General features: G+C 44.8%; 2 protein-coding genes and 1 non-coding gene across 3 annotated transcripts; 1 reads left to right on the forward strand and 2 right to left on the reverse strand.

The window, feature by feature from the left end:
* On the forward strand, nucleotides 1-2,729 carry KLHDC9 (kelch domain containing 9). Its single transcript, XM_020889299.2, has 4 exons — nucleotides 1-1,446; nucleotides 1,734-1,893; nucleotides 1,985-2,183; nucleotides 2,455-2,729. The coding sequence occupies exons 1-4, from the start codon at nucleotides 926-928 to the stop codon at nucleotides 2,619-2,621; spliced, it is 1,047 nt and encodes a 348-aa protein (XP_020744958.1). The 5' UTR covers nucleotides 1-925; the 3' UTR covers nucleotides 2,622-2,729.
* Nucleotides 2,730-2,934: 205 nt separating this feature from the next.
* On the reverse strand, nucleotides 2,935-13,683 carry PFDN2 (prefoldin subunit 2). Its single transcript, XM_020889302.2, has 4 exons — nucleotides 13,572-13,683; nucleotides 4,071-4,159; nucleotides 3,846-3,969; nucleotides 2,935-3,230 (listed from the first exon to the last, which is right to left on the reverse strand). Exons 1-4 carry the CDS (start codon nucleotides 13,644-13,646, stop codon nucleotides 3,054-3,056), a joined length of 465 nt encoding a protein of 154 aa, XP_020744961.1. The 5' UTR covers nucleotides 13,647-13,683; the 3' UTR covers nucleotides 2,935-3,053.
* Nucleotides 9,924-9,995, reverse strand: TRNAE-CUC (transfer RNA glutamic acid (anticodon CUC)). The gene has a single exon. It is a non-coding gene; the product is annotated as a tRNA-Glu (tRNA).
* Nucleotides 13,684-13,695: the final 12 nt, after the last annotated feature.

A 13,695-nucleotide genomic window follows, 5' to 3' on the forward strand; every position in this document is an offset into this window, starting at 1 on the left:
ACCCAATCTCTCCTCTCGCCCTCGCGCCGCCCCGCCCCCCAGTACCCTGAAACTGGGCTCTACTACCCTCTAGTGGCCAGAGAGGAAAGGGCTGTCCCACCCAGTCAAGAGCTTCCAGCCTTTACCACAGATGTTTGGTTTGCAAAACAACTAAGAGGTTAGCCAACAATGTTTTATAAATGAGAAAGAAGAGGCCTAGAGAAAACTAGTCACTTTGAGAGTCAAGATATAGTTGGAACCAGAGCCCAAGTCTCTTGACTCCCAGGTCAGTACTTAGTCTACTTTCACTGCCTCCCCTCTGACTTTTGTCTCTTCCTAACTCATCCCTGGGGAAATCAGAACGAATCAGAAAAATGCCAAAGTGAACTTCCCTGGCTGCCCAGTGGTTAAGACGCCAGGCTTCCACTGCCTGGAGCGAACGTTGGATCCCTGTTGGGGAACTAAGATCCCACATGCAAAGTGGCAGGCCTCTCCTCCCTCCCCACGCCCCGCTCCAAAAAATACGCTAAAGTCAAAAGGACATGGTCCCTCCTCAATCTTTGCTGAGCAACACCGGCACCTGAAACGTCGTAGTCCCAAGTGAATTCGCAGCTTAAACGACAGGGGTCTTTCTCAAGAACTGGCTCTGAGTTCAACACTCATCATTTTTATCGACCTAGCACGGCTCCTGTTGCCATGGTGACAACAGTGCTTCCCGGTAGCTCCCCAGGTCTCCTGTCTCCACGGTAACCAGTGCTTTGCGACCTTCAATTTGCAGCGTCGTGCTGCAGCCGCGGCCGTGGTTGCTGGGTGACGGCGGTGAGAGCCGGTGCCTTGACGTGGGGACCTGGAGGGGCTTCCGGTAGGGGCGGTTCCGGAGAATCTTGGGCCCCCATATAGCCGGCCTCCAGGCCGCCGTTCCCGCAGCTCGCTTCTACTGGGTCCCATGGCGGGGGCTGTGGGTGAGGCGCGGGGCTCGGGCTGGACCTGGCGTCCGGTGGCGCGGGACCCGCTGCTGGCGCGGGCCTTCCATTCATGCACTGAACTGCGGGGACGGTTCTATCTGGTGGGGGGGCTCCTAGCTGGAGGAGCGAGAGAGCCGAGCGGTGAAACGGTGGTCTTCGACCCGGCTGGGGACCAGGCCGTGCGAGTGGCAGCACGGGGCGGCCCGAGGCGCAGCCACCATGACGCGGCGCCGGTGGGCGGGCGCTGGCTCTGCTTGGTGGGCGGCTGGGATGGGTCGCGCCGCTTGGCCACTGTGACCGCTTTGGACACGGACCGCGGTGTGTGGGAGGCGTGGACCGCCGGCTCCGGCAGCTGCCCCCCTGCCGGCCTCAGTAGTCACACTTGTACCCGAATCTCCGACCGAGAGCTGCGGGTAGCAGGCCGGGAGGGCGGAACCCGCACTCAGCGTCGTTACGGAAGCATCTACACGTTAAGGCTGGACCCTGGCGCCCGCACCTATTGGTATGACCTCCCCTGCCCTAAAATTTTCACCCGTCCTTCACCTGCACTCTAGAAAAACAGATTCGCAGGCAATTTATCTAACATCCGCACCCTAGCACCATTCTTCCCTGGGAAACTTCCATGTCTAAAAGAGTTTTACTCTCTTTTAATATTACCCTTCATCTCAGCTGAACTAGATGTGGCCCTTTCCCATGTCTCCCTTCTATCGTTGGCGAGGGGAGTGGGGAAAAGGCAGTATACAGCACTTACATTTTCCAGAAAACCCAACTCAGGCCTGAATTTCACAGCTATAAGGAAGAAGGCTGCCACACTGTTTCACGCTCGGGTCACTGTGCTGCTTTGCTCCAAAGTCCTGGGCCCCACCCGGGTCACCAGCTATTACTCTTTGGGGGTTGCAACTCAGCTGAACCAGAGGTAGCTGGGCATTGGAGTCATGGGAAGATTAAGGTATTGTCTACTCACATCTCGCTAAGGGTGGAACGTGACTAAACTCTGGATGCCCAAATCCCTCCAGACAGTCCCTTCTTTCTCCCTCAAGGAGGAACCACCTGTTGCCCCGCATTTGATGGAAAAGCTTTCAAGGCTCGTGAGCAGCGGGCAGGGGTCCCTGCAGGGGCCTCGAGGACTACGCCATCACTCATGTTCTGTGGTTGGGCCCTTTGCTGTCCTGTTTGGTGGAGAAACTTTGACCAGAGCCAGAGACACCATCTGCAATGACCTCTACATCTATGATACCCGTGAGAGCCAGCTTAATGGTTGAGAAGGGGGAAAGGTGGGAAGACAGGAGAATGTGAAGACTACAGAGAGAAAAAGGACAGTAAAGTAGAGGGTTAGGGAGGAGGAAGAATTAGTCGACAACTTAAAGGAATACACAGAATATTAAATTTTTGAGAGGCCTGCAAATCATGGGAGGAGAAAACCAATGAGCGTGCCTTTGGTCTTCCTGGGAGCCCCACGGGGGCCAGAGTGCTGCTGCCTCAGTAACCACCCTCTGCCCTTGCCCGACAGGAAAGTCTCCCCCTCTGTGGTTCCACTTCCCCTGCGCCGATCCGGGACTAAAACGCCTGGGCCATCGCACCTGCCTTTGGAACGATCAGCTCTACCTGGTTGGGGGTTTTGGTGAGGATGGCAGGACAGCTAGTCCACAGGTTTGCATTCTAGACCTCTTTATCTAAAGAATAGTGCCAAGATACACTGCCAAGCGTCTGTTTTGTTGCAAACTCAAAGCATTATCACAGAGCTGTCTTCCTCAAATGCTGATTAAATTTTAACCTGAGAGTCAACACTGTCTCTGAATCTTTTGGTGGGGAGGGAAGTAAATAAGGAGATGCATCTTTATTTGTAAAGGAAAGGATAAAATATAAGACCTAGTCTGATACTGTAAGCCATTAACCTGATATAACCAAAACCACAAATCGTATGCTTATCCATGCCCCATGCAAATTCTACCCCTCATACTGGGTGAAAGGTTCAGGCTAGAGCTAAGCATTCTGACCAAAACATTTAATTAACAAAAAAATATTACAATAGCAGAGAAAATAATAATAACAATAAAGAGAAATTAGAAGTGGGAATCAGGGTAGAAAACAATGCAAAGGCTTTGGTTTCTAGGAGACCAACACGCCAGCTGAGCTGGCCTTAGCCCCAGCGCCTTCTGAGTTTTCCTTGGCTGCTGGCTTCTCGTCTTCCCCCATGAGACGAATGTTGTGCTTTTCCCGAAATTCATTTAGTTCTTTTCCCTTTGCCTGAAGCTGTTGTGTCAGTGTCTCAATGATCTTCTGTATCTAGAGGGCAAGCGACATGGATTATGTAAGGATTTCAGGACTCCCTTCCCCCATCTGTTAATGCACAATGGTTGGGAGAAGTGAAGGACAGATGATACCTCTAACCTCATCTTTAATCAAATATTAATAGTAGAACCCAGACACTTAAAAGTATTCCTTAAAACAGTATTCTTTAAAACAATGGTTTAAAAACTTCAGTATACATAAGAATCACCTGGGCTGATTATTTTTAAAATGCTCTTCGTGGCTCCCATCCCCAGCAGTTTTGAATCAGTGGGTACAGGAGAGGGTCTGGGAAACTGCATTTAAATTAGTCCTCTAGGTGATCTGGATGCAGGTACCCATGGACTACACTCTTAAAAACCCCACTCTAACCACCTTCCTTCTCCCAACTCAGCCAGGTCACAGAAGCCATGGTGAGAGGCACAGTCAGCAACTCCTTTGTCTAATGAGTTAGACTTAGCATAACATAAAGAGCATAGGCCAACAGGCTATTTATGCTGTCTTCAATGTGAGTACCTACCCACACTTTCCTCCCCACATTCTCTAAAGCCCCAGCCTCCCCTTTCTTACGCCTTGGTTGCTCAGAGCATCTATACGGGGATTCTTGCTCACCTGCTCCTTGTTGTTCTCCAAGGCAGGCAGCACCTCTTTGACGGTCCGCTCCACCAGCACCCCTCCAACCATGCGGTAGCACTTGCGGGTTTCATCCACCTCCTTCAGAGTATCAATCACTAGGCTGAGGTAGGAGGACAAAGCAGGGGCTGAGAATTCAGTCCCACTCTGCTGCAACGTCCGTGCAAAGTGGCCCATCCACCTCTCCTACTGTTTGCTCCTCACCTGTGCTCATTCAACTCCATCTCCAGCTCTGCTGCTTTGGATGCCAGGCCCCGCTGTTCCTGCCTAAGACGGTTGAAGCCAGCGATTACCTAAGATGAAAAAGAGATACGGTGAGAGAGGGGACAGTGGAAATGGCAGAGGGCCAACATACAACCAACTCACTGGAAAAGACCCTGACACTAGGAAAGACTGAAGGCAAAAGGAGAAGAGGACGGCAGAGGATGAGATGGTTAGACAGCGTCACCAACTCGATGAAAATTAATCTGAGCAAACTCCAGGAGACACTAGAGGACAGAGAAGCCTGGCACTCTGGAGTCCATGCTGTCGCAAAGAGCTGGACATGATTTAGCCGCTGAACAACAACAACATACAACACAGCATGGCAGGCTTTACAGAGACGCAGTAGTAGGCACCCACCTGGCAAAAGGAGTGGAACACAGTCTGCAATTTGTAACTTATGTCTGTCTGGAACTCCATTCAACCAACACTAAGTGCCAGCCAGGTGGCAAGACCATCTTGCAACTTAGTTTGGTGAGGACTAGGCATTTGTTACATAAGAATGGAGGTGGAGAGCTACTGGAGCACCTACCGGGGAGCTTACACTTGCAGGTAAAGGAAAGGCTTTGCAGTAATTCTTGTTTGGGTCTGCCCAGCATCCCTCTCGTTAGGGAACTGCCCCTCCTAATTCACTGGGGTTCTTGTGGGCTACTAATTACAGGATCCTTGCTCCTTGACCCCAGGACAGTAACCTATTCTATACTAGAGTCTCTCTACAGGAGAGGCAAACAGGTACAAAATGCAGCTGGAGCTAAGACACCAATCTGAGTATTCAGTCATCTCTGACATTTTGTGACCTTATGGACGGTAGCCCACCAGGGTCTTCTGTCTGTGAGACTTTCCAGGCAAGAACACGAGTGGGTTGCCATTTCCTCCTTCAGGGAATCTTCCCGACCCAGGTATGGAACCACCACTGCCTGTGTCTCCTGCACTGCGGACAAATTCTTCACCACCTGAGCGACCAGAGAAGCCCCAACACTGACAGCCGTCCTGTAAAGACTATCCTCTATTCCTTTCCTGAAATCCCTGAAGCTGCCCTATGCCCTACTTCTTGAACTCTGCGTGGCCTAGATGATCAACGTTTCTTTTCACCGTGTTCAATTCTGTGTTCACTGTGTTCAGTTCTACCACCGTCCTTCTAAAACAGTCCTTTAAAAAAAATAAGTGGCCCAAAGCCCGTATCTGCAGCCTGTAAATCCTAACTGATAATAGGTTTCCTGAGAGAGAATGCCTTAACTGAAGCCTAAAGATGAGCAATTGGGGGTGACAGTGGGGTGGGTAGTGGTGCAAAAGAAGCATAATAACATACTTAAAGGCCCAGAGAAGTGATTACCACCAGCTGCTTCTTCCCCAGAAACTGAGCAGAGAATTAGACTGAAAGTCAGCCTGGGTACTAATACCACCACCAGCAACACATCTAGTATAGCACTCTGATGACTGTATTTGGAAAGAAATATCAGATGAAAGACAAAAGACTAGGTTTCAAGTTTTGTCTCTGTCACATACTGGTTTTATGAACTGTGACAGACTTTTAACCCTATTCGTTTAACCCTGGCTACAAGTTAGGATCAGGGGATCAGTTTTAAAACATGATGGAGAAGGAAATGGCAACCCACTCCAGTATTCTTGCCTGGAAAAGTCCATGGACAGAGGAGCCTGGCGGGCTGCAGTCCATGGGGTTACATGACTGAGCATGTGTGCACGAGGGTGGAGGGAGATGGGCTGGTAGCAATAAAGTGGTAGAACTAAAAAGAATGAATAAATAAATAAATAAATAAAACATCAATAGTGGAACCTCAGAACAATTACACAATCACTGGGAGTGAGGCTCCAGGCCTCAGTATTTCAGAAAACATCTCCCATGAAATTCTGATGTGCAGGCAGAACTGAAAACCACTCAGTTAATCTCTCTGAGCTTTAGTTTTCTTACCTGTGATATGCAGATAATACCTACTTCATAGGGCTGTTGTATCACATGAATGAATTACTGTGGAACAGTTTTGTAAGCAGTGAAGTACATTAATTACCATCATGACCTCTCTCCCAACAGAGTGTCCCTTGGACCCTCACAGTCAGCTGAGAGCAACAGGCCCATTCATTCAAACCATTACCAAATCTCTCATAGTCACTCCCATCATCTCCATTCTCACTGCCATCGATGACCAAGCACCTCATCTTTACTAGGATCCCTTATTTCTAGCTCTCTCTGCAAGATTCATATACATCTAATATCATGCTGTCCTGTACCACCTCTGCATCCCTTCTACTGCCTAATAAATGAAGGAATAAATTTGACCAGGAACTTGTCATTCCAGCAGCTTGTTTCCTTTTCCCAACCATCATCCTTTCATCTCAATCTGCTTCATCCACTCATTTCAGCAGATGTGTTGGAAATCTCACTCATCTACAAGCTGTTTTTCCTTCACCTTCATTACCTATATCAAAACTATTCCATTTATAATTAGCATTTTCTCCACTGTCAATTTAACATCAAAATACTTTCATCTAAGAAAATTCCACAACTAAGCTAGATTCCAGATGCCCTCCTAGCATCTGAATGACATCCATTCTTCTGGCTATATGTTGTATTTAACATACATTAATGAAATCAGCTTAAATGTCTAAAATTTCTGAGACCTGAAATTATTTTCTTTAGTATAATAATTAGTAGGAATCTACTTTTCAACCACCAGTTTAACACCACTAAAGGCAAAGAAGTTTTTTTAAATTCCAACTTTTCCTCAAACACTCTTGCTGATTAACAATGCCATATTTCAACCCTATACTTAACAACCCTATAATAAGCAGAGATGGCCAGGTCACTATTGACTCCCTTAGCCCTATAAAATCATCTCACACATAAACACTCCTCCTGAAAAAGAATCCAATTAAAATACCAACTCTTTTTCCTTTTTTTTTGGCCGTAAGGTGCAGCAGGATCAGTTTCTGATCAGGAATCGAACCCACAACCCCTGTAGTGCAAAGGCAAAGTCCAAGCCACTGGGTCACAGGCAAATCCCTGCTGCTCCTATTCTAAACTAACATCAAGCCTCACAACTATACAGAGCCCTCATATTCTCATAACTGGCCTGTATAAATAATTTTACAGGGGACATCTTTTTTTGTTTGTTTGTTCCCAGTTTTCTTCAGATATAATTGATAGGGGACTTCCCTGGCAAACCAGTGGTTAGGACTCAGCTTCCACTGCATGGGTCCTGGGTTTGACCCCTGTTTGGGGAACTAAGCTCCCACATGACGCACAGTGCTGCCAAAAACAAAGATAACTGACCTAGAGCATTGTGTGAGTTTAAGGTATATAACATTAGGATTTTATATATATATTTGGAAACAATTAGCACAATAATATTAGTTAATATATCCATCACCTCAGTTACTTTTGTGATGAGAACTTTTAAGACTTCTGCTCATAGTAACTTTCAAGTATACAACACAGTATCGTTAGCCATAGCCGTCATGCTATAATTAGATCCCCAGAACTTATTCATGTTATAACTCCAATTTTGTTACCTTTTGACCCTGCTTCACTCAGTCCCCCTCTTCCCGCTCCAAAGCACCAATCTACTCTGTTTCTATGAGTTCAATTTTGTTTTTTTTAATGCCACATATAAATGAGATCATTAACTGTTTTTCTTTGACTTATTTTCATTGAACATAATACCTTCAGGGTTCATTCATTTTGTCACAAATAGCAGAATTTCCTTCTTTTTTTATAGGTGAAGAATATTCTCCTGTGTGTGTATATATGTGTGTGTGACATTTTATGTATTCATCTACAGGACATGGTATTCTAATTTGTAAGGGCTATACAGCATTTAAACCTTATTGATACTTTCTTTAATACATAAACCATCTAACCATTCTTCTCTTGTTGGGACATTTAGGTTATTTCCAATTTTTCTGTAATAAACAGCATTGATTTTACATATCTGGACAAACAGTACAAAACTTTACAGTCATTTCTCTTGAATCATATTCCCCCAAGTAAGACGGAGTCAAAGGGTATTAACATTATTATAGTTTCTACTGTATGTTGCTATAAACTTCTCCAAGATGACTAGATGACTTCTCAGTGCTACCAGCAATGTCATGATTGTACCTAATGGTAGCTTATATTACCTGTGTTAATTTAGTTATTTTTAGAGCAGGAAGAGATCTTAATTCCAGAAACCTTGGAATCATCCTCAACTCACTATCCACCCTCAATTAATTAACTTCTAAATCATATCTATCTACTGAATACCTCAAATCCATCCACTATCATATCTCACCTGTACTGTGGAGCCTCCTGGGTGAGTTCCACACTTGCCTCCTTCAATCCATTTCCCACACTTCAGCACAAGTAACCTTAAATTTAAATCTAACCATCCTATGCCTAAACCTTCAATTATTCCCACTACTCACGGGATAAAATCCAAACTCCTGAAGACAGCAGGAAAAAAGTCCTACAGCCCTGGTCCTTGCTGACCTCTTGCAGCCAGTTCTTGCCCCACCTCTTACACTCAGCACCATCAGGCCTCCCGTACTGCAGGCAGACTCTTCTCTGTCTCAGCCACCAGGGAAGCCCATGGCCCAGCAGAACCACTTGCAATTCCCCCGTCATTCACCTTCAGGCATTTGCAGAAAATCCACAGCCTACCTAGGACACTTACCCGAACCTCTCTCATCGCACTTTTCTCTGCCTGACTCTGATTCGTTCCTCCTGTTCCAACAGATTCTTCCTGGAAGCGGTTCTTGCCACCCCTAGGCCCATACCAACTCTTTGCATGCACTCACATATAAGCACCTGTCAGTTTCCTACACTTTTTGATAGAAAACTTTTTCTATTTTCACATACTATGTTCTTTATTTTCCATCATACCACCTACTTCTAAACTTTATTATCTTCTTTGAAAATTTAAAATATGTAAATATAATTTCTTTTAAAATACCTGCATCTTTTATAGTCCTAAAATAACCTGCCTTCCTTCCACCACAGTTTGCACAGAAAGGGTGCACTATTATGTGCCTGGTACTTTGCTGGACTCTTTATTTTATTTGATTCTAAAACAAACAACAAAAGCAACAAAAAACATTATAAGACATGTACCTTTGGTAAAATACAAATCATGAAACTAAGGCCGGTGGAATGTGGGGGTGGATAAAATAACACAGTGGACTGCAGGACTGCTACTTTTACCATGGTCTAAGAATTCATTTTCTATTAATGTATTACTCCTGGCTTGTCACACAATCATCTCTTAATGAGTCAAACTATTTCCATTTGATTTATTTTTGTTTTCTTTCTTTTTTGTTTGATACCATATAGTTTTGATAAGTAAGGGGAAGATCTATAATCATTATATTTATCACCCAAAGGTCTTATCTACATGATATTTACTCTTACTGGGTTTAATGGAAGAATGAAAGGGATAGAGAATTATGACTGGATGCATCTGGAAAAGCATTTTCCGGGCTGTCACTGCACTTAATATCTTCTTTTTAGTTCAGTGCCCCCTTTTCTGACTAACATGTGCTGTGTGCTTATTTGCAGTCACGTCCGACTCTCTGTGATTCCCTGAACTATAGCCTGCCAGGTGCCTCTGTCCATGGGGATTCTCCAGGCAAATATATTCAACTCTAAAAATTTCTCTGAGCTTATCAAATGATGATTCTCATCCTTTCTCTTCATCGAAGTTTTTAGGACCAGTCTATACTCACTGCCTCTACTTCCTCACCTCCCAATTCACTTTATTTATTTAAATGTTTGACCATGCCATGAGGCTTGTGGAATCTTAGTTCCCTGACCAGGGATCGAACCTGGGCCACGGCAGGGAGAGCACCAAGTCCTAACCACTGGACCATCAGAGAATTCCCAAGTTATGTCTTTTTTGAATCAAGTTTTTTCACCAAAAAAATTGGAGGTATCTATCTCATACAATGTAGTGAGGATTCATTAATTACATCAAGGACTTAGGACATTATCCAACATAGAACAGATTGTCAATAAACAGTACCTGCTATTATTATAAAACAGCTCCACCTAAATGTCCTATAGATACCCGAAACTCTGAACTTCCTTTTACTCCTTTTTTTTTTTTCTTTTTTGGCAACTCACACAGCATGTGGGATCCTAGTTCGCTGACCAGGGTTCAAACCCGCACACCCTGCATTGGAAGCTCAGAGTCTTAACCACTGGACCACCAGGGAGGTCCTTTTACTCCATTTTAAACTACTCTTCTTCTTGTCTCCCCTCTTTCCGCTAATGACACAACTCTAGCCTGGTAGGAAACCCTGGTTTCCTCTTTGAACATACCCTTATCCCATCAACTGCCAAATTTATTGCCTCTACCTCAGCAATTTTTCTTAGACTTACTGACATTAATCCTGCCAACTGAAGGCCTCATTACCTCTTGTCTGAGATACTGCAACAGTCTTCTAGATTATCTCCCCATTTTTGGACTCTCCAAATCCATCCTATACATTGTTGCTAATTTAATTCTTCTAGGGCTTGGATGCAGAGAAGGCAATGGCACCCCACTCCAGTACTCTTGCCTGGAAAATCTCATGGACAGAGGAGCCTGGTAGGCTGCAGTGCATGGGGTCGCTAAGAGTCAGACACAACTGAGCAACTTCACTTTCCCTTTTCACTTTAATGAACTGGAGAAGGAAATGGCAATCCACTCCAGTGTTCTTGCCTGGAGAATCCCAGGGACCAGGGAGTCTGGTGGGCTGCCGTCTGTTGGGTCATACAGAGTCGGACATGACTGAAGCGACTTAGCAGCAGCACTTGGATGACACAGAAAAATATTCATGATATAGTATTAAGCTTAAAAGCAGATTATGAAATATCAAATAACTATTTAGAATACTATATAAAATTAAAGACATAAATGTGTAAAATACACATGTACAAAAACAAAAAGGAGGGGGAGAAACCTCTCAAAGGATACATTTCAAAATGGTAAAAATAGTTATCTCTGGATAGTAGGGCCATGGGTAATTTATTTATCTTGTACTTTCTCTTGTGTTTTCTACAATGAATATGTATTATTTTATGTAATAAGAAAAAAATGAATGGTATAACATATATCCTTCTATGAGTCCCTCACTGCTTACATTAAAAAGTCCTGAATTCTTTGCCATGCAAAGACTCAGTATACTTTAAGGACTATACCTTTCTAACTTATAACTCATGATTTAGCTAAACAAAGTAGTCACTGCACTTCATGTCAACCGATGCTTTCTCTAGATCTCCTCTTACCCTATTGTCTATATTCTGTTTCTACTGCCATCTGTTCAAATTTATCCAATCCTTCAGGCTCAGCTCAAATATCTCTAACAGGATCATGGTATAAGCAGGAAAAAAATAGTCTGTCTGATTCTCAAGTCCCTCAATTAAAAACTCTCCCAGTCTGAGTAAGTGAAAGCCTCTGAAACTCAAACATTCTGAGGACAACACTGATCCTTCAAATGGCAGTAATTAAATAACAAGATAAACAAGTAACGTGCCCAGCACAATGTGCCACTTGCCTCATCTTGTCTATGCAGCTGGGATCTGAAGCAGTGACAAATGTTTTTTACCCAGTGTTCTCTCTGGAACACAAAGGTCAGAGAATGTTAAGCAAGGAACAGCCTCAGAACTCAATTACCACAATTCTTCAGTCTGTTTTGACGGCCTCTTTTTCTCTATCATCCCTTAAAACTGGTTTCACTCTGTTCTACTTCTTTTTTCACTTTCTGTCCAAACCTTAGGTGATTTCACCCACAACCATGGCTTTGGCTACCATTCATAAACGTATAATTCTCTGTATCTCCAATTCAGATTTCTTTCTGTAACCTGACATTATGAATCAAACTATCTACTAAATGTCTCTACCTGTATGTCCCACAAGAAATTCAAATTCAAACTTACTTTCTCCCCAAACCTGTCCATCTTCCTACATTCCCTAAAGGCACCATCAAAGACAGAAACCTGAAGGACATCCAAGAGTCCTCTTTTGTCCCCTTTTCTCCACTTTCAAGTCTTGCAGTAATCCATTCCAAACTTTAAGTCCATCTGCATCCCAAACATATCAGGAAGTTTCACGCCACAGTGTTTTTAAACACATTATTCCTTCTACCTAGAAAACCCTCCAGTTCCTTCTTTGCTTGATTAACTTCTCTCATCCTTTAGAACTGAGCTGAAAGATTATCTTTTTTACAAAACAAAATAATTAACATTTATTATGCACATCAGGTACTTTGGCCACCTGATGCAAAGAGCTGACTCATTTGAAAAGACCTTGATGCTGGGAAAGATTGAAGGCAGGAGGAGAAGGGGATGACAGAGGATGAGATGGTTGGATGACATCACCGACTCAATGGACAGGAGTTTGAGTAAACTTCGGGAGTTAATGATGGACAGGGAGGCCTGGCATGCTACGGTTCATGGGGTCGCAAAAAGTCACACGACAGAGCGACTGAACTGAACTGAAACACATGGTATATTTTGTTTCATATCACTGTGCAAAACACTTAGTATATGTTGTCTAAAAATTCTTCTCCCCTCCCCCAAAATTCCATAACACTTCATATCTATATCTCTCATACATATACTTCTGCCTCACATTAGCATTTTGTGTATGTCTTATTTTTCTCACCAGACTAAAAGCTCTTTGATTGCAGGAGTCAGTTTTAAAAATCTTTATGCTGAATACCTCTGCCTATAGTAACTGTTCAACAAATAACTGATAAAAGAACCTATAATTAAAAGAGCTATTGTTTTAATTACGTTTTCCTATTACACGGATTTCTTCCCACCCATAATAAACACTAGCCCCACTATCAGCAAACCACGGTTCCCAAGCAACAAACGGCTTTCTGATTAATTTATCAAACGTTTCCCGGTGCTAGGCACTGGGAGAAATGCATGCTCGAATTTTCAGTATAGGATTTCTGGTGTCTATTCAATCCAGTAATGACTCTCAAAACAGTATGAAACACTAGACTGTTCGAGTATGTGAGTCACGTGGCTCTGCAGTGATGACGATTTTCAGCGTGGCTTCAGGGTCAAGTAACAGACTACACTACCAGTCCGTCGACTAATCCCCTAGGACTCGTCAAGACCTGCCTCACCTAGCCATATCCTGGTCCAAGGTGCGGGGGAAAAGTGGGGAAAGTGGCCAGCCATTTTTCCTCAGACCTGCGCATCCTCGCGGCGCCTGCTTCCCCGAGATGTTCTCTGGCCCAGACCCAACCCCCCGAGGGGGCGTGGCTCTCACCTACCAATCCGCCTACTCTCTCCCCGGGGGCTCGGCTGGCTCCTCCAAGGACCCTCCCCTCTCTGGATGGCCACGCAAATGCGGGACTGGAGTAAAGGTCTGCACAGCCACAGGCTTCCCCCCTCCTCTCACAAGGGCTCTGGACCCAGCCAGCTTGCCCTACTTCACGCTCCCTGGTCCTCACCTGCTCTGCAGACACCGCCCCCTTCCCCGTGCCGCTCCCGCTGCTCTTGCCGGCGCGACCGCCGTTCTCCGCCATCTTCACCGCCTGCTAGCCTTCCGGCCTTCGCGGCTCAGCACCCCCTGCC

This window comes from Odocoileus virginianus, chromosome 5, assembly GCF_023699985.2.
Source record: "Odocoileus virginianus isolate 20LAN1187 ecotype Illinois chromosome 5, Ovbor_1.2, whole genome shotgun sequence".
Lineage (NCBI taxonomy): Eukaryota > Metazoa > Chordata > Mammalia > Artiodactyla > Cervidae > Odocoileus > Odocoileus virginianus.

Bases quoted from the DNA above. Each gene is read 5' to 3' on its own strand.
- PFDN2 (XM_020889302.2), bottom strand. From the start codon at position 13,646: ATGGCGGAGAACGGCGGTCGCGCCGGCAAGAGCAGCGGGAGCGGCACG. The intron at 4,160-13,571 runs GTGAGGACCAGG...TTTTCATCTTAG, and splicing joins GGGCGGTGTCTGCAGAGCAG to GTAATCGCTGGCTTCAACCG. The intron at 3,231-3,845 runs GTGAGCAAGAAT...CTTGCCCTCTAG, and splicing joins TGGAGAACAACAAGGAGCAG to ATACAGAAGATCATTGAGAC.
- KLHDC9 (XM_020889299.2), top strand. From the start codon at position 926: ATGGCGGGGGCTGTGGGTGAGGCGCGGGGCTCGGGCTGGACCTGGCGT. The intron at 1,447-1,733 runs GTATGACCTCCC...TGAATTTCACAG, and splicing joins CCTGGCGCCCGCACCTATTG to CTATAAGGAAGAAGGCTGCC. The intron at 1,894-1,984 runs GTATTGTCTACT...TTCTCCCTCAAG, and splicing joins GGAGTCATGGGAAGATTAAG to GAGGAACCACCTGTTGCCCC.